This window comes from Nyctibius grandis, chromosome 11, assembly GCF_013368605.1.
Source record: "Nyctibius grandis isolate bNycGra1 chromosome 11, bNycGra1.pri, whole genome shotgun sequence".
Taxonomy (NCBI): domain Eukaryota; kingdom Metazoa; phylum Chordata; class Aves; order Nyctibiiformes; family Nyctibiidae; genus Nyctibius; species Nyctibius grandis.
Window position 1 is genome coordinate 19,268,697 of NC_090668.1, and position 19,298 is coordinate 19,287,994.

Below are 19,298 nucleotides of genomic sequence, written 5' to 3' on the forward strand. Positions count from 1 at the left end.
GTAATGAGAGACAGTTGTTCCAAGGACAGCTTGTATGAGATGTGGTCCTCACCAGATCTGATGCTTTATTAGCCCTACCCCAACATTTCCTCTTAGGTAGTCCCAGGGATGGTCCCTGTGAGCTATGGAAACCAGACTTTTCTTCTCCCACGCCTGAAGTTGCAGGAAGTGTGGCTTCAATCCCTGTCTGCCCTGCAGGGGTAGAAAGACGTGAAGCCATGGCTGTCAGCAGCTCCGAGTCCCATCCACACAGCAAAGCCATGCCCTGCTGAAGCAGGCAGGCCACTAGCCATCACTCCGCATGTCACCCAGTTCCTGGTTCAATAGTACCAGAACCAAAATATTCCTTTGAGAGACTTGCTGGAGTCCTTGGTCTGATTGGTATCCTGGGCATTTACTGATCTCTAGTTCTCATTCCTATATTCAAGAAAAGACTTGAGAAATGTTGCAGGGGCCTCAGGCAGTGCTTGTGGAGTCCATACCTGGTCCTTGCTCCCTAAGACTCATCAGACAGAGATGCTGACTGAGGTACAAAATATCCTAACCTGTGGCACCACACTACTCAAGAAGCTAGGCAAGGCCTGATGAAGTGCTGTAATCGCCTTCCCTGCCTCTCTGGAGATGCAAATTGCTGGAGCCCTCCCCCTAATCATCATTCAACCATTTCATCAGCTTGAGGCAGATCATTTGTGTGCCCTGAATCCACCAGCAGTGAGGGCCAGGGAGCAACTGTGGGAGGATGTTTGTGGTGCTGTTCTCCCACGATACAGAAATTATGCTCTGAAACCTGCATGCAAGTGGAGTGGTACTTACCTCTTGAAATAATTAGTAGTTTTATTTCTCAGTATTTAGAAAATTGGACCCTTGATATTTTCCTGTTTTGACTGCTAAGTGTGAACATGATTGCAGCAGGAACAAGAAGCTTGAGCACAGCAGGTCTAGATCTGGGGTTGGGATACACTTGGTGATTATTTTACCACCATCACATTCAGTTTCTGACCAGCAGACACAGGTCCTTCCCTGAGGTTTTAATTTCTAAGTGATCACCTACACCAGGAGAGCTATGGGGAAGGAGCCAGAAGGTTTCTTCTTTCCTCTGCCAAGCAGTGCCAACCTGTCTGCAGCTCCCTTGGGACACTCGCAGGGCAGTGGCTGAGCTGAGAACATCCCTGCAGTGGTTTCCCACCTCATTTTGCCATAGTTATGGGTAGATTGAATATGATTTTATAGCTCAGTCCCTGTCTCAGGCTCTGGGTAGATGACATCCTTGATAAGGTACGACAAGTGAAGGCTGATGCTACACTAGCTTTGCAGACCTCCTCAGACCCATGTCCAAAGGGGAGCAGCCTTGGTTTCCCTGGGACTCTCTCTTGTGGTACTCTGTCTCGCAGGGGCCCAGCAGCCTCACAGCAGAGCAGCAGTGGATTGAACTCTGCCTACAGGCATGAAACCGTGCATTGAGCTGAAACAGTGTTTTAGCACAGATTGGAGATGCAGTGTTAAGGAGAGTGCCTCAGCCTTGTGACTGGAGGAAAGCAGTCTAAAATAGAGCATGAGAGACCACGTTCTTGAAGTTCTTCACAAGGAAGAGCACAAAATTGACCTATCTTTTTTTCCTGGCAGAAACAGTAACCTTATTCTCCTTAGAGCAGGTAGATGTTACAGCTGAGGCATAGCTTCCCTCTCTGCCCTAATTGACCTGCCAAACAGCGTAGTCCAAAACAGGCTCTCTCACTGTCTCAGAGGGATGTCTCATGCCCACTGCCACTGTCTCATGGAACTGCTTCACTCAACAGTGTGCTTCTAAGGCTGATATCGTGCTGAAGCCATGCACCCTCTCATCCCCATGTCCCAACCCTGCCCTGGGACATTCTGAGAAACACTCACACCCTGGGAGGCCAGGGCCTGTCCCGATGTCTCTGGAGAAGAAAGCTCGTTGTTGTATTATCTTTGGCCTTTATGAAGGAACAGAAACTTTCCAGATGTGTGGTCCCTGGGATTGCAGCCTCGCATCTTCCAGCTGCATTTAGCTGCCAGATTTTCGCTCTCATGCTGGCTCCCAAGCAGCTACGAGCTCCCTTCTCTGTATGTTGGCATGTGATAGGTAGTAAAATCCCTTTGTGTCCCAAAGGAAGCTGGCTTTTGGGACAAAGGAGCTTATACCCAGCAAACAAGAACTCAAAATGCCTAAGGGGGCATATGGAAAGAGAGCCTTGGACTTTGTTTGTCAGGTCAGCTATCTGCTGGTGGGAAACTGGTGGACAGAGGCTGCGAGGGGGCCAAAGAGGGTTGGTGGTGTAGGAATGCATACATTGCTGGTGAGTAGCAGTTTTTATTGTGGCATCACACAGCCTACAACAGGAGACGGTTCCTCCCAGGCACTGGAAGCCAGGGGTACTGGGAGTCTGTAAGAGACTCTCAGATGGACTTTTCCCAGTTTAACTGCAGAAATTGGAAAAGCAGTAAAATGGAAGAGGCTTGCTTTAGACCCAGTTTCCTGGACAAAAGCACAATAAATAAATTCCCCTAAATGTTGTCAGGCCTTTGTGTGCTTCCCAGAGAAGAGAGAGATTTTTACTGGTCTGTAAAATTAACTGGTGTGGCAAGGGGAAGCACTAGGATCAACACCTACCAGCTGGGCTAGAGGTGGCATGTACTGGGATGGTTCCACACGCCTCCCAGGGCCACTGCGTGTAAGACCATTGCTGGTGGTACAACAACTTACCCTGCTCTCTGCACCAGGGGAGACTGCAATTGTGGTGTCCTGGCTGATAGAAAAGGGATAGTGAAAACGTCCTGCCGTGGAGAAATACAGGCATTGCTCTCCGGTGAGCACAGTGTCCCTGGGGCTGGTGTACGCAGGGGCTGGAGACTGCCCGCAGGCTGTGTGCCTGGCAAGGCTGGGCATTCCCTGGCACACAGACCCGCTGCTCGGGGGTCTGCACCAACCGCCTCCCCTCTCTGCTCACCAAGTATCTCCATCGCTTCCTCCCTTTCCTTCTGTCACTGGTTTTCTAGCTTTTGTTTTCTGTCTGTGGCAGCAGGAAATTTGAAGTAGGGATATTTGCACGTTGCCGTTACAGACCCTCTTTGCAGTCTATAGCAAGTTGTTGCAATTTGCTGTTAACTCAGAAAGGCAATAGACTTTGTTAGAAAAGCTGCATAGTTCTGATGTTTTTGTGTCAGTACTTCCAGTGGAGCAGCCCCACAGTCAGACTGTCTTGGGACAGAAAGAGGCATTTCAGCAGAGGAAGCCAGAGGGATGATTTTCTTCCCCATGTTGGCAAAAGCCTCCATCACTCCATAATAAAAAAAAAAACCCAACGGTTCTCTAACAGGATCCACACAATCTTATGGCCATTCTGTAAAGCTGAATTAAACCCATTTCTCCAAGAAGAGATGGGCAGACCCCTCTCGTATTCCCTGCAGGCTTCTTGACGCAACTAAATGTGCTAATACCCCTCCTGTTAATCTCATAAATGTGTTGATACTTCTTTCTTCTGGACTATAACCATGTGGGTTGGAGAAAGGGAGGGAGGGGGGTGATGTATTATATAGGACATACCGAGATGTGTCCTATATAGTAGGATGTACAAAGAGCCAGTGAAACAAAGGAGTTGGCTGACCATTTTTTAAACATCACCTGTTCCCTTCAGGCACAGACATTTCTTTGGGGGCCATTATTGTATTTGAAAAATGTGCCAGTAATGAGATAGTAACATATCCTTCACTTCTCACCTAGGAATGTTTACCTTTGATGACAACAGGTATCAGCTGCAGCTAAATATGGTGTAACTGCAAGCCATGACTGGTACAAACTGTCCAGCACAGTTTTAGAAGCTATTGTTTGTCCTGCTTTGCTGTTTTTAGCTAACCTGCTCAGGCCTAGCTCAGTTTCACCTGCTGTCGACATCTGTTGTCACCACCGGGTAATTTCCTGGGGTAAACCTGTCCATGGGCTGTTTAAATAAGACATCAAGCAGTCATTTCTGCATACATGCTTCTGCAGCTCTTCCTTGCCCTCAGCAGTTCTTCCAACGTGCTGTTGCTCCCATCATGCCCACGAGCCTCCGAGATGCCTCCAGCAGCCCCAGCCCTGCCACCTGCAGTGCTGCTCCCAGCCAGCTCATCCCACATTCACTGCAGCAGCATCCACTCGTGGCTCCCAAAAAACACTCCTGGCTCATCAGTACTCATTTCTACAGTTCCTCTCCCCTTCCAGCTGTCCTTTCTACCAGGAGGGGACCTTCAGAGCCATGTTCCCAGTGGCAGGGTAAGAGGAGGTAGCTGAGGACAAGGGCATTCCCCAAATTGGTTGATCCCCAAACACCTAGATGCTAATCCCTTGGTGCACCCTCAAGCCCAACAGAGCAATTAAGGAACAGAGACAAGGGAGGAAACAGTTTGGATCCTGTTGTGGGTTGTTCAGTCCCATGTCAAGAAGGAGGGAAAGCTCTGTACGTGCAATTTCAATTCGCTAGCTCTCCGTGGGGTTAGTGCTGATGACAGGGGTGAAATGCCAAGAATAATTTCAAAGAGAATAGTATGAAGGCCTCGGAGGAAATGCTGTACTATATCTTAGTCACAAGCAGGAAGGTCACAGTGAAATCTCTTGCTTTTCCCTAAATATGAGGGCTTGTGTTATTCCACCTTCACATAGGCTACCACAAGGTGAGCTCTACCAGAGGAAGAGACATCACAGAGGGAGCATGGCAAAGACAGGCTTGGTACACAGCGAGGGAGGGGACTAAAAAGGAGACAGGACAGGAATGGGACTGACCTTAAGTTCTGCATTTACAATGCACTTGGTTCAGCAAAATATTTCCTTTTGTTGCCCAGGATGTTCTCTGCATCTGCTGACATCCAGGTCTAACCTTTGCACCTCTGCTCATGCCTTCACAGTTCACAGTACCTTTGTTATCTCTGGGATGGCTTAGGGTATAAAAGGGATTTTCCAGGATGAAGCTGCTGTTGTTCCTCTGAAACCTTTTCTGTGATCTCTGGCTGTATTGGTATTGATCAGGGTGCAGTTGTTTGGTGATATGGTGTTTGGAATAAATAGAGGAGGCTGTTTGGCATTAATAAAGAGACTAGGTAGCAAGTATGATGACTCTGGAAGAAAAGGGGGTGATATCTCTACCACTGGGAAGGTTTCCCAGGTGTAAGAATTACTGGAGCAAACATACAAATATCTGGAGGCTCATTAGTTTTGCATAGGTCTTGTCAGAGAAGAATATCCAAGTTGCATCAAGCTAATAGTCCCTCTGTCCTGGAAGTCTGTCTCCTTCTGTGGCCATAAGAGGTTGCTTCCAGAAGAGTAAGAATCATAGAAGGATGTATGGCACCCGCTCACCCACCAAATGTTCCCCCAACCTCCTGTTCTCTTATGCTTTCCTTTTCTTCTTTCCACTGGAGCTGTGTGTGCATCCTCACAGTGCAGAGTTGGGGGCTAGTCCCCACCCCAGCAGGAACAGCGACCATGTGGGATTCCTATCTCCTGGTCACTTTTGAGACCCAACTCTATGCTTTTTGCTTCTTCCTCCCTATAGGGCACATGGCCCAGATGCTATGATCCTCGTGGATGGGCAGCCTCGACAAGCCAAAGGGGAGCTAGGGCTATCCCAGATGCTCCACATCGCTAGCCAGATCGCCTCTGGAATGGTGTACCTTGCCTCCCAGCACTTTGTCCATAGAGACCTGGCCACCAGGAACTGCTTGGTCGGAGCCAACCTGCTGGTGAAGATTGGAGACTTTGGGATGTCAAGAGATGTCTACAGCACTGATTACTACAGGGTAAGGCAGCGGCAGATGCTCAGAGCAAAGGGAGACTAGGAAATGTTACAGTAAATCAGTTTTTGGAGCTCTTGGGCTCACTCATTTGGTTATTCCCTCACTGAAACATGCACACAGATGTCGATCAGGTATTCCTGAACCACTGTCCTCACTCCTTTTCAGTCCTGGGCATGCTTGTAGTTCAGACATCCATGCAGATGCCTACACACAGTGCTCTCTCTGATACCCCAGCACACAGTCACATGCTTCGGGATGGCTCTGAAGTCATCCCGTTCTTCCTTCCTTCCTACTTTTTCTCCCTCTTTTTTGAAGACATTGATAATTTAAAGGTAATCCAAAGAGACTACAAAGACTACAGGCTGTGACCTCTGGTATTAGATTAAAGAAACTTAATACAGGGACCTAGAGAAAAGGCAACTGAAAGACTGACTGATAAGTGCATAAAATATGGAAGAGGAAATAATAGGCAATTTAAGTTCGACCTCAAAACACTTTTTTCTGACAGGGTCATCATTTAGACAATGGAGCAATTTGCCAGAGGTAGGTTGCTGAGGGCCTGTTATTAAAGAAGTTCAGGAAGCAACTAGATAAAAATGCGTGGGTTTAATGCAGAGGCTAATCCTTCGCTCGTCTCTGGGGATGGACTCAATGAGTCAAGAACGCCTTTCCAGCCTTTTCCTCTGTGATTTGTGCTCGCACTGTCCCCTTGTCTTGCACACTCCTTTTGTACCTGTCTGCACTGCCCTATCTGCCCTGGATGGCAGCCTCCCTGGGGGGACAGCGTGTTTCTCACCCTTCCTCAGCTACAGGAGAAGCTGTGATGTGCAGAGTTTGAAGCACACTGGAGTAGGCATTTGTCGCTGGGCTGTCCACCAGCAGGGAAGGGCTTTTCAGGCTAAGGAGGAGTGGTTTCTAACCTGATACTTGGAGTAAGGCTGGTTTATTTCTGGTTACAACAGGGATATTTGGATTTGAGGATGATTTCTATCAGCTACCCAAGAAAGGGTTGACCTATGGTCTTGATCTGAGTCGGAAGGTTTTCTTTATGTGATAGGCAGCTGCCAGGTGGAGTTACTGTGATGGGGAGGAGGAAAAATGTGATCAGATTTCTGCTGAGACATATCACCTCTCCAGCCCAGGACATTGGCTTATCACTAAGTGTAATTAGCAGTGAGGGAACCGTTCTTCACTGTGCATCACAAAATCCCATGTTGGGAAAAGGTCTCAGTGCAGTTATTGGGCAGTGATGAGGGAAGAGAGGTGGCTGTGGTCCCATCGCTGCAGAAACTTCAGAAAGTAGCGAGTAGGGAAGAGAAGAGCCCAGGGGAGGATGAGAAGCAGCCCATGCGGTTGCCCATGTTCTTGCCTGGCTCCTTTACTTCAGCCGTGTTAGACCTACCTCAACCACAGTCAGCGTCACACCGCTTGAGATAATCCCAGCTGAACTTGTGTTCCTGCAGCACTGAGAGCTCTCTCTACAATAGGAGAATTTGCTGCTATTGCCATGTGAAGGCTGGGAGGGCCCCCAAAAAGTGAGAATTGAGAAGATCTCCATAGGCCAGTTCACTGTTGTGGGATTTTTTGTCTTTGTGGTGGTGTCCTGCAGACCTCATCCTGTTTGTGCAAAACGCTTTGCTGAGGATTGCTCCATGGTATCTCGTGCAGTGTCATAAAGCTTTTTAGTGGACTTTTCTCTGCTAACACAAATTGCCATGCATGACTGAAGCAATAACTAGTTATCACCTGTTTACCAGAGCAAGAGCTGACCTTCATACCAACACAGCTGTCCTGGTTTCATTGGGATTTTGTTTCAGTTTGTGGCCAGCCATGGTGATCAAGGCCATCAGCAGTTAAATGCAGGGCAGCTGACCCTGGCTGGCCCACACGTGTATTCTATATCATTAACATCAAGTTCACTATAAAAGGGAAAGCTTGCTAGGGAGAGGTGGGGCTGGTTTTGCTCTCCTCTCTTCTAGCCTCTTTTTTTTTTTTTTTTTTTTTTTTTTTTTTTTTGGTTGCTTATGATTGCTATTCCTGGAACAACCTGCTGCAACTCTGTAGCTAAGCATACTTCTGTGTGTTTTGTGTTAGCATGTATATTGGTTTATTTTATTAAATCTGTTTAATTTTAACCCATGAGTCTCCCTCTTTTTCCCAGTTTCCTTCCTTGGTTGGGGAAGGGACATTGGGTGAGAGAAAAACTGTTATTGTTTAGCCCCAGGTATGGGCTAAACAAAGAAAACAGCCTTTTGTTCTTAGCTGATTTTCCTTTCTGTTTTCACTGACTTTTGGTACTTTTAAAACTCTTAATCAGTAAGTCCATGCTCTGCATGCATTGAGACCTTTTCTCTGTTGCTGTCCAAAGAGGGGTCCTAGCAAAATAAGTTTCTGATTAACTATGTTTACACTGGTGGTGTGAGGGGCAGAGGGTTTATGTGACTGGCCCAAGGCCAAAGCAGGATTCAGTGGCAGAGCTGGGAAGTCTGTCCAAGCCATATATTCCCTGCAGCAAAGAGTAGAAGTCCAGGAGCCAAGTGTCCTTCATCCCTCCTCCAGCCACAGCCCAGCCACACTCCTCCTAGCATATGAGAAGAACCCAGATAGGTTTGTTTCTCAATCTCCTTCTCTAATCACTACCTTGTGGGACAGGAGAGCATGTGGAGCTGATCTCATTCCCCCTTCTGGTGCACTCGTGGTTGTGTGACAGTCCTTCGCCATCCATCACTATCTCATACCTGTCCTCTCCCTCTGCCTTTGCACAGCACTGCTGCATTCATTCTCTGCAAGAACTGGTGTGAGCCTTGCTGTCTCTGGACTGGGAAATCTATTTGGTTTCTATGTGGCAACCTGCACTTCTAAGTTAAGTTCCCTATGAACAAGAGTAGTCAACCCTTAGAACAGAAACCTGGATGTGACACTAATGAAGCCGCATGAGGCTCACGTGAATTGACTGTATTAGATCTGACTTTAACTCCAGTAAGAAGCAGCATTCTCTTTCTTCTGCAAATGTAGGTGAGAAAAACAATATGGCTTCACAACAGTTGTGCATTTGTGCTCCGTCTTCCTCGCAATTTTAATTCCTAACATCCCTTGCATGAAAACTGGCTCTTCAAGGCTCCTGAGAGAATCCTTTCGAGTGCACAGACCTACCATAAAATCCACCAAGGTACCCCAAGTGAGGCCTTTTGAATTGATAAAGGCAGGGAGCAAATGAGATCAAGTGTGGTAACCAAACTGCTCCTGGGCCTCACCTATGGAAGGTGGAGATGTGGCTGAAGAGTTGAACTTCGAAACTCTTTGATGCTGTCCCTGGTCACATCTACAACCTGCCTGTTGAAATGCCCAAGACTGATTCTCGGTGTTTGCACACAAGAGCTCTCCTGTTGACAGCCTGCCCTTCCCAGGGGTAGGACCTGGAGCAAAGTTCTGCTTTGGGTGGTTTCTAGAAAACATTGCTTGGTGTGTCCAAGCTGCAGCCCAGGGAGAATACTGTAATTTGTCATTTTCTGGGAACACAGTGAAGGATTCCGCCTCGAAGCTGACACAAAGTGACAGGTCTGGAGCTCTCTGCAAGCTGACTCACTTCAGTCTGTTGGGTCCCTGTGTTTGCTCCTGCCCAGGCCCCATGAGCACAGATAACCGGGCATGTGGGTATGTGAATGTGTTCCAGGCTGAGGATTAGCTCTTAGCCATTTCCTTTCTTTCCCATTTTTAATCTTTTAAAACAAAGAAAGAACACCATCTGGCTCCTGCATTTGTGGGATGCAAGAGTGCTTTAACAAAGGTGAACTGCTTAATTTCCTGTTACACATTTGGATACAGAAAACAAACATTTGCTTAACAAAAGCAGCAGAGAGGCTTGTTTTCCCTCTCCGCAAGGCTCTCCATGTTCTGCCTGAAGACAGATGCGTCCTTTTCCTTGTGCATCACAGAGGGATTCCATCAGCTGTTGCCTTTAAACCTTTTTTCAACAAGACAGGATGGAGAGAGGATGGTTGTGGAGGTGTAGGTGGTGGGGAGAGGTGAAACAGCATCTGATTGGAAATCATAGGGACTGGGGAGATGGAGAGAAGTAGCCCAGCTTCTGTGTGAAGAGTAAAGGCGGGGATGCTGAAGCAGCATTTCTGTGATGTGTTGCGTAATGTGCTGTGCAATCTTTGGTGTGGGTCTCTGTGGGAAGGCAGGATGGAATATATCCATATTGGAGAGAAAACATTTGGGCGGATTTCATTTTCCTTGTTGTTTTCTTTAAAAAATGTGCGAGTAGGTGATTTTTTTAGGTATGACTCAGGATGGTGACAGCAGGTGGTGGGACGCTGCAGGTCAGGAACATTGTGCCTCGGCCAAGCTGAGTGTGGCATGGAGACTGCAGCAAATCAGGCACACTGGCACCTGCCCAGTGCTGCCTGAGGAGGTGGAGGCTGTCACGGTGCCTGGGGGGTTTGTCCAGAGTTGGGTGCATCACTGGGGCTGTGCTTAGGACCCCTGTCTGCTCCCTCAGCCAGCAGACTGGCGTTTGGTTGCTCCCAGAGCCCTTCTGTGGCTCTGAACTTACCTGTGCTCCAGTAAAATCCAGATAATTTTCCTTTCTTCCCCCCAAAACACATAATTCAATTCCAAAACAAAATCATGTGGCAGCTGCCCAGGGAAAGGGCAGTATTTCTTCATCTTTAGAAGAGAACACAGTCTTAAATCGTAGTCAGTAGTCCTTAATAACTTCTAAGGTAATGTCCTGATGTGGATGGGAACCCAGCAAAGACACATGTTGACTAGAGGAAGGATTTATGTAGGCATTAAACCTCATTAAGACATCACTCTGTCCAGGTCTCTTATGTCCTATCCTTCTGGCAACCTGCCCGAATCCTGGGCTGGGCTGGAAACCTCTAGGGGATTCAGCTCCATTCTTTCCCAGAGGTCTGTCCTGAATGTGCTCCTGGTCACAGTTCATCACACAGAGGACACCTGCTTGTCAAAAAAAGACCCATGCAGGATTTGCAAAGGGCTCTGAAAATATGTTTATATTTCTAGCAACACAGAGCTAAACATAATAACAAAAAACACTCCCTGCTTCTGTGTCCCCACCACTCCGGAGCATTGTTTAAATTTGGGAGAGACAAGGTTTGCAGGAAGAAGTAATATCTTTTATTAGAACATACAATATTGTTGGAGGAGGAAAAAAGAATTAATTTTAGACACACAAGCCCTCTCTGAGCTCTTCTTTTTTTTCTTTTATTTTTTTTCCTTCAGTAGTATCAGTTGGCTTAATAAAAGATTAATATCTCTTCCTATGAACCTTACCTCTCACATCCTTAGACCATCAGAACCAAAACAACATTTCTACTATGACTTTGGCCTTAGGTCAGTGCTCTTTAAAAAGTCTGGGATCCCTCTGGCAGATGCTTCCTCCTCTGAAGCATGAAGGTTTACTGTGTAAACATTTTCTTTCTTCTCTTTCTTTAAAATGGCTAGTGAAAAACCCATATTCTTTATGATTTTCAGTAGCCATTGTCAGGTTGCTTTCTGATGACCATCTCCCATCTAGACCATCTCTTACTTTAGTTCTCCTCTGGAGTTCAAAATTGTTTTCTTTCTACCGGGTAGAGTCAGTTATTTTTCCAGTGACGTTTCCACACAAGCAATACATCACTGAGGTTTAGCTGCTGCCTAGGTCATGCCCCTTTGGAGGCTCATTCAGCATGGTAGATAAGACTAATAGACAAGCCTTACATTGAAAGTAGATTTAGTCTGACCCACACTCTCCTAGATAGAGGGTCCCTAAACAATCACATCATCATTGAATGGTGCTCTATTCCCACCAGCTTTGAACTCACTGCAGAGGTTTCGCTGTACTCTCAAACTGGCACGTTTTGTGCATCCTTGCCAGGGCTCCTTAATGCCCATGTGTATCCCTCAGCTGTACAACACCGGCTTTCATGTCCCCTGATGCTCTCTTTGTTGCTTTGCTGTCCATCTCATGCAGCGCGTTTACAGCATGGGAGATTGATCCTAGCAGAGGGAATTTGCTGCCCGGCCCTGTTAGCACCAGGAAGGAGCCCTGCGATGAGTGTGCTAGGGCTCTGCACCATCACCTACAAAGGGGAATGCCAACAGGCAGAGGGGGGGAAAACTCCCTCTGAATTTCTGTCTGGGATATGGTACTGACTCCCTCTGGGGAAAAAAAAAAGCTGCCACTCTCAGGTTTTACAGTAGACCCGGTGTATGCTGGCAGGAGTAGTCAGGTCTGGACAGAGAGCAAGCAAGGCTCCATGCACCCAAACAGTGGGGTCGGGCTGCCTTTCAATGTCAATGGGTGGGGGAAAGCAAGCTCAGTCCCTGGCTGTGCTGACTGTTGTGTGGGATCTTGCGTAGATGGTCAAATGTGTGTGTCACGTTCAGCTTCCAACATCAGTACCATTTCAAATACCTAAGTGCCGTGCAGATGCTAAGCAGTTGAGCATCGTCTTTTGTCTTTGTGCCACTCTTTTTGCCATCGTCTTTTGTCTCTGTCTCATACAATGTGCCACTCTTTCTCCATCCTTTCTAATTGGGTATTGGGGAGGTTTCATATCTGTAAATATATGATCCACTAAGAAAAGGACTCAGAAGTGAAAAATACTTTCATTTTCTCCTGTATTAAGTGGGATCCTGGAGAACATGTCTTGCTTTGTCATACCTACATAAGTAAGGGGAAAAAAGTCTCATAGTGACCTGGAGATGTGACCTGGAGACCCCCAGTACTGAAACAGATGGGCCAGCCAGGTAGAACTATAGTCTTGCTATCGGCAGGAGCCCGTGTCTGCTGTTGAAAGTATTACATGCCCTTCTCAACCCCTGTTTACCCCATGTGTCCCATCACCCCAACCCCTGATTTGTTATTTCTTTCCTTGTTTTCATTGCCATCGTTCCCCTTAGATAAACACCTCTATGCCCCATGACATGTGGACAGCTCATGCAATGGTGCCTCACAACTGCCCTGACTGGTGGTTTGGGGACAAAAGAACCAATTTCCCCCTAACTTGCAGTAGGGCTGGAAACGGGAGGTGAGGGAACTGCTCAATGTGTGTGCATGGGTTAAGTGTCTCTTTACCTGTCCTGGTGTGTTCTGTGTGCAGGAAAAGTCAGTGTGATATTGAACGTGATGGTCTTTGATATCTCTGTGGCTCCTATAAAAACATCTGCAAATTGAATTTGTGGCACAGTTCTTTATGTCCTGAATGGAAGACATAACAGCATCATCTGGTGTTTTAGCCAGACATTATTCCTCAACACTTCCCCATTTCAACACTCGAGAGACAAACAAATGTTGAATTTTTTTTTCCCCTCCTGTTTGAAACATTAAGAGCCCTTCACACAAAGCAGCTCAAGTGCAGATGAATTAATTGGGGAAATTAGGTTGTGTTGTATTTCTGGCATTTTCTCAGAAATGGTAATTGCCCTAATTCTCCACCCTGCCAAGACCTCCACCCTCACCCTGCTCCCCTGCTCCTTTTCCTCACTGTCTACCTGTCTTTCTCCTGCTTGAGTTGCTGTTTTCATGCTGTTGCCATTTATTTCATTTCAGTAATGAGAGGGATGTGGCAGGTGAAGAGCTCTCACAATCTGGTGACATCTTCTTTGAAGCACAGGCACAAAAGAGCAGTTTGTTTTGGGGAAATAAAAACTCCCTGCTATGGTATTTGACCTCCATGCTCACCTCTTCTCCTGCTTGGGGTATGTTGCTGCTGCATTGCAAGTCATTTGGCTCAGAGTTTTTGTTTAACATAGTCTCAATATTCACCCGAATACTGACCTCCATGCTTAACCCCTCTATGTTTCCCCCAAACCACCCAAACCCTCACACACTTACTGAGAGCTAATCAAAAATACAATATCTTTCAATCAAAGCTCAGCCCCCTTCCCAGACATTTCAATTGAGGCTTTTGCTTTCTCCCAACCATTGGACTGAGCTTGAGAGATCTAGGAGTTCAAAGCCTTTCAGTTAAGCTTCCTGATGTTTTTTAACTCCTGACCTTCCATTTGTGGAGATCATAGATGTAGTCGAATAGGAAGGAATTGTTTGTTGTTCAGTACTTCCTGACCTAAAAGACCTGGTGAGGTTCATGGCAGGTTCGGATCCAACGGAGATTTAAAAGACAACTAGATGTGGTGCTTAGGGACATGGTTTAGTGGTGGACTTGGTAGTGTTAGGTTAATGGTTGGATCGATGATCTTAATGGTCCTTTCCAACCAAATGATTCTATGACATCACCCATCGGTCAGGAAAGGTGGAGAGCATCCCCAAGCCTCAGTGTGATCAGCAAAAGAACTGGAGGCAGAGAAGTTATAAGCCAGTTTAACGGGAGCATGGATAAATTATGACTTGGTTTGCTTTTTTTCTTCTGATTTTTGGAGTGGTGTAGGGACTTTTTGAGTGAGATAGATAGGCTTAAATGTTTCCCCCAGTGTGAAAAGTCTTGCTTCAAGACAAACTGAAGACCTCCCTAGAAAAATTAAGATGCAAATATCTTCATTGTCGTCCTTAATTAAGATGTTTGCATGGAGAGAAACCATTACCTTTCTTTTTTCCTCCTGATTCCTACATGGTCAGAGTTTCCACAGGCTTTCCCCTCATGATCCCCTCCCTGGTTCATAGTCCTGCCTCTCTCGCAGCCACAGTGAGCTCCTTCTCCACGCCAGCTGGATGGAGAAAGCCCCTATTTGCAAGCAGCTGTCTTTAATAAACAGGCTGTTTAGGGCTAGGCTGTCAAAGAGAGCATGTTCAATGGGCAACGATGCACAAAATTGCACACACACACACACACACAAAATAGGAATTTTTTTCTTGACGTGTGCTGAGCTTTGAGTGCTTAAGTGATTCCACCTCTCTCTTCCCCATCCAATTATGCGGGTAACACATGGTAAGATTGCTAAAGGAATTAGTGAGGGGAATCTTTACACTGCCTAATCAATATTGCTCTGCTCAGTACAAGGCATCTCCCCGCCTCTGGCCCCAGTCATGTTCTCATTTGCCCCCTGAAAACACAAGTTCACCTTCTCACTATTTGGGCTGTGGTGACCAAGAGGAAAACCAGCAGCAAGTCTGTTGAAAAGGTTTGTAGTTACAGAGTTTCTTCCTTGCATTAAAAAAAACCAAACCAAAACAAAAAGAAATAATACAGCCCAGCCAAAACCACGTTTCAGGGTTTTAAAGAGGCTTCCTGTGCAGACCAGAGAAGACCTTTCCTCTGTTTGGATTGTATGGCCTTACAGAAATGGCCAACCACTTTATAAGCAAAGACACTGGATGACAATTTTTCTGAGCATCACTGAGGCAAGACGCCAGATTTTATGGGCCACTAGACTGATCCAATATAGCAAATCCTGTGTTCCACTGTGGATTCTGAGACCAAATTATCAATTAATGTGAAGCATTAAAAAATCCAAATCCCTTTTAGTTCCCTGCAGTCATTAGTGACAAGATACAATATCTATAGCTCAAATGCTTTGCCAGCATCCCCTGGCAGTAAGGCAGAACCTCCACTCCTATTTTTTTTCCAATACATGCAAGGAAAACATATGAGATCAGTGTTTTTTACAGACAGATTCGGCTGCCTCTTCATATTTACTTAGACAGGAGAATAAATCAGGTTCGGGTTACTCTCTGGGTTAGTTATTTGTTATTGGAATAAATGCATGGTAATAGATCTGACAGAGGAAGATGTTTCTCTTTCAGCTCTGTGTTTGAGGTAGTTTACTTTGTTCTGCACTATATTATATTGATGTTGTTTTCCACTGCTGGATGACTTCATTTGCTCTGCTTCTTTCCAAAGTCCGCACCTCTGCCACAGCTGGCTTTAGGATGCAGGTTTATGCGATAGATCTCTCTTTCCTTTTTCCCTCACTGTAACATTGCAATGCAGAGGCAATTTAAACAACCATCATGAAACAATTTTCTAAGCCTTTCCCCACCCATTTCCTACCTCAGTTTTTTGGGAAGGGAGGCGAGTCAGTCATTCATGGGGCAATTCCCCAAGCAGAATGAGCTGTCAGCTACATTTAGCAGCTGAATTTTCACCTCTGGTGCGGGGTGGGAAGGCACCCAGGGTGATGACTAGCTGGACACACCCTGTGGCCATATTTTTGGTATTCCCTGGGCAGCTGTCAGCCTGAGCTCCCAAGCAGCACAGACAAACGTCTCCCCCCAAACCACCATGCTCACCAACTGCCCTTTCGTCTTGGGATTTTCTCTCCTGTTTGTCCCAGTAGGAACACGAACACTTTACTAGAAAGTCAGCAGACGTTATGCTTGTCATTCACTCTTAATTTGTGCACTGAGATCCCTACCCCTTCTCCTCTCGCCTATTCCCCAAATCTTTCCCGCTTTGATACACTGGAAAACGTACTGCTATATTTTCTGCTCCATCATTTCCCTGGCCTTTTCCCCTCCTAAAGCTCAGTTTTGTGAGCACTGGCAGGTTTGTGGGTGATCAGAAGCTGTGGGATCAGGTTTTTTTCTTGCTCCCCCAACCTGTGACAGTACTGATGGGACAAAGACTTTCGGGGAAGCATAGGGCGATGTACCAGGTTCTTCACTGGGACATCTGGCCAATGATGCCCTTTACTCTGACTAGCCCGAGGTTGCTTGTGTGGCCTGGCTATTGTTCTGGTAGAGGTAAATGGGTCCCTGCACTGTGCCCAGGAGGGCTGGTGGTGGGCAAGGAGCAGGTTGCTTAAGTACCAGGTACAGAGGAACCGCTAAAGCCTCCTCAAACTTCTCCTGTCCAGAGAGGGACTCTGGGTCCCCTAAGGGATGTGGCTTCACAGTCTGAGGAGAAGTTTCAAGAGGCCAGAGCCCCTCTTGACTCTCACCCAGCACCAGTGCTCGCCCCTCGCCCTTCCTCTACACTGGTGCAGGTGATGGTGTGGGGTGCAAGGTGGTGGTGATCAGGGCTAGGGGGTCTCACCTGCCTCGTGCCCTTGCAGTAAGGGTTGTGCAGTGTTGGGATGTTGCAGCCAGTGAAAGACATATGGTTCGGTTAAAGACGTACCCTTTCCCTTCTTGTCCCCTTGCTTCATCCCCCCCCATCCCTCCCTCCCTCTCTCACCCTTCCCTTCTCTTTTGTTTGTCTCCTTCCCTTATTTTCACCCATTCACTGTCAGGAAGGGCCGCGTCCGAAGGGCCAGTTCAGCGCAGCGTGGCAGCGACAGAGACTGGCACCACCGGCAGCTGCAACAGTGAGTGGATCTTGACCCGTGGGACAGCTGGAAGCGGGGGACTGGTGCCGCTTGAGCATGAAATGACATGTGGGTTTGAGCGGCTTTGGGACTAGGTCGGGTCTAGTGCGTTTGGCAGCAAAGGGGTTCTCACGTGTGATGGAAACTGCACATGTTTCTACTATAGCAACTGTCTGGGGCTTGTCTGTATGGTGAGATAACATAGGATGAATGCAAAAGTCCCCAGTGAAATCTTCCTCCATGGGCGTTCAGGCTGTGTCTGCACTAGTGGACAGCATAGGCTGTCCTCTGGCTCTGATGGCAGCTTGAACAGCATGGTTTGTCTACATGCAGCTAAACCGCTCCATGCCTCCAAGCAGGGTGGCATTTGCACTGCTCACTGGGAACTGTCCTTGACTTGTGTTATCCTCTTAACAGTTGTTTGGACTCTGTCAAATTGACATGGACTAAAACCAGACCATTTGAACAGTTGGACCATCACATGCCAGCCCTGACGCCTCTTGTCTTCTAGTCTGGACACAGCCTCGGTGTCTGACCGGTTGGGTGCTTGCAGCTGCAACTGAGTGGATGTCAACCATCACTGCCCCAGTGCTCCTCCCATCCCTTGCCCAGTGGAGTGGCAGTGAGGGATCGGTGCGGGTTCGGTGCTCTGGCAGTGCAAAGGAGTTGGGGTTTGCCAAGGTGTGGTGGCTGATGGGAGCCGTGTGAGCCAGCTGAGGGCTGGTGTCACCTCTGTTCACCCTGCCCTCCCTTCCACAGAGGTGAGCCATCATCCCGTTGTGTTCGCTGCATGCTGGAGCCTCTGTGTAGGGATGCTCAGCCTGGTGGATCCCCAGCTGTCACAGCATCCCAGAAGCCACCACCAGCAAGCTGAAAGGCTACTGGAGGTTAGCTGCAGAAGCCTGTGAAAGGGCCGAACATTGAACTTGATTGCCCTGTGCAGTTTTGCTGCTGGCACACAAGGAAGTACTTGATCCAGAAAGTTGGGGAGCCTTTGTTTGAGTCTGTTTTGGATGTGGGTCAAGCTAACCCACCCAAAGACACTGTGCAGAGCAGTTATGAACTCTCATAAGTTAAGGCAGGAAAGTGATGGCTTCTACACTTCTCAATAGCTTCCCTATGCCAGCAACCCCAGAGAAATGGGCATAAATATTTGCAAAGTATCAATGACTGGGACAAATTACCGGGGTCCAATTACCCAAACCTCCCTGTGCTATTGCGAGGTGACGTGTATGCTCCTGGCCAGGTGATGAAGGACTACCTGTCCCAATGCCCAGCCTCCTCCCAGCGCCACCACCACTCCTCCTGCCCGGCAGTAACATTACGCGAATGCCCACGCGGTGTTAAGCAGCTGAGTGGATGCTGCAAAGCCCTCCCAGGATCCCTGACAGAGCTGGGCTTTAGCAGCTCCTGATTGTTCCCAGAATCACGTGGGAGTGTGAGTTTAGATATCACTGATTTTACAGGGGATATGTCAGCAGATAAGAAGATGAGCCACCGAAAGGTGATTTTGTTACGTTTATGCCTTTCTGAGCCAAAATTGAATTGCAGGGTGTGGATGGGAGTTTAGTTCGAAGCGCTGATGTAATTTTGTATCCTCAGCCCTGAAGGCAGTTTTTAAAAAATTATTTTCCCTTGTGCTCTGACACTATTTTTTTGCCTTTCAATCATGTCCTTATGACAGAACAAATACTGGGGTTGACCTTTGCAATGTGACATAATAATATGTGACTTCTTTATAGCTCTTTTCATCCAAAACGCTTGGCACACTGTGAATCTGATCCTGCAACCGCTTACCACTGGGCTTAGCACTCACTGCTCCAAGCAATCCCTGGGGAAGCCAGAGAAGCACTCACACACAGAAATGCTATACCTGGTATTATTTGCAGGATCAGGCCCTGGAGAAATGTAGCACATGTCTATGAATAGCCACATTCTGGAGAGAGAAAGCCTTGACTACTCATTTGTGACTTTTATTCACTGAGTGCCATGCCCAGCACTAAAATGACAGCTTCCCCTTGGCTAAAATGTCATGGCAAGTAATACTTGAGTCATATTTATAGCTATCATCTACAACTGTGTTGCTTCTTTTTATTATTTTTTCCCAGCCCGAAAGCTAATTAATAAACTCCCTTAGCTTATCCACCACTATTTGATCCTGCAGAAATCACAGCATTTTATCTTATTAGCAAGTAGGAATTAAAGAATTAAAACTACTCAGGGGGGAAAAAGGAACATAACCACTTTCCCTGTGCATCCCTTCTGAAACAACCTTGCACTGTGCCCTCAGA

At 47.1% G+C, this 19,298-nt stretch overlaps 1 protein-coding gene across 3 annotated transcripts in view; it reads left to right on the plus strand.

The window, feature by feature from the left end:
- NTRK3 (neurotrophic receptor tyrosine kinase 3) overlaps positions 1-19,298 on the plus strand; it is a 212,891-nt gene that overhangs the window by 175,192 nt on the left and 18,401 nt on the right. For 2 of the 3 annotated variants that reach the window (XM_068409847.1, XM_068409849.1), the window contains one exon: positions 5,550-5,793. In XM_068409847.1, coding sequence (XP_068265948.1) covers positions 5,550-5,793 — 244 coding nt within the window. Of the gene's footprint in view, positions 1-5,549; positions 5,794-16,932; positions 17,008-19,298 lie in introns of all 3 variants that reach the window. The other variant, XM_068409846.1, reaches the window with a different exon arrangement.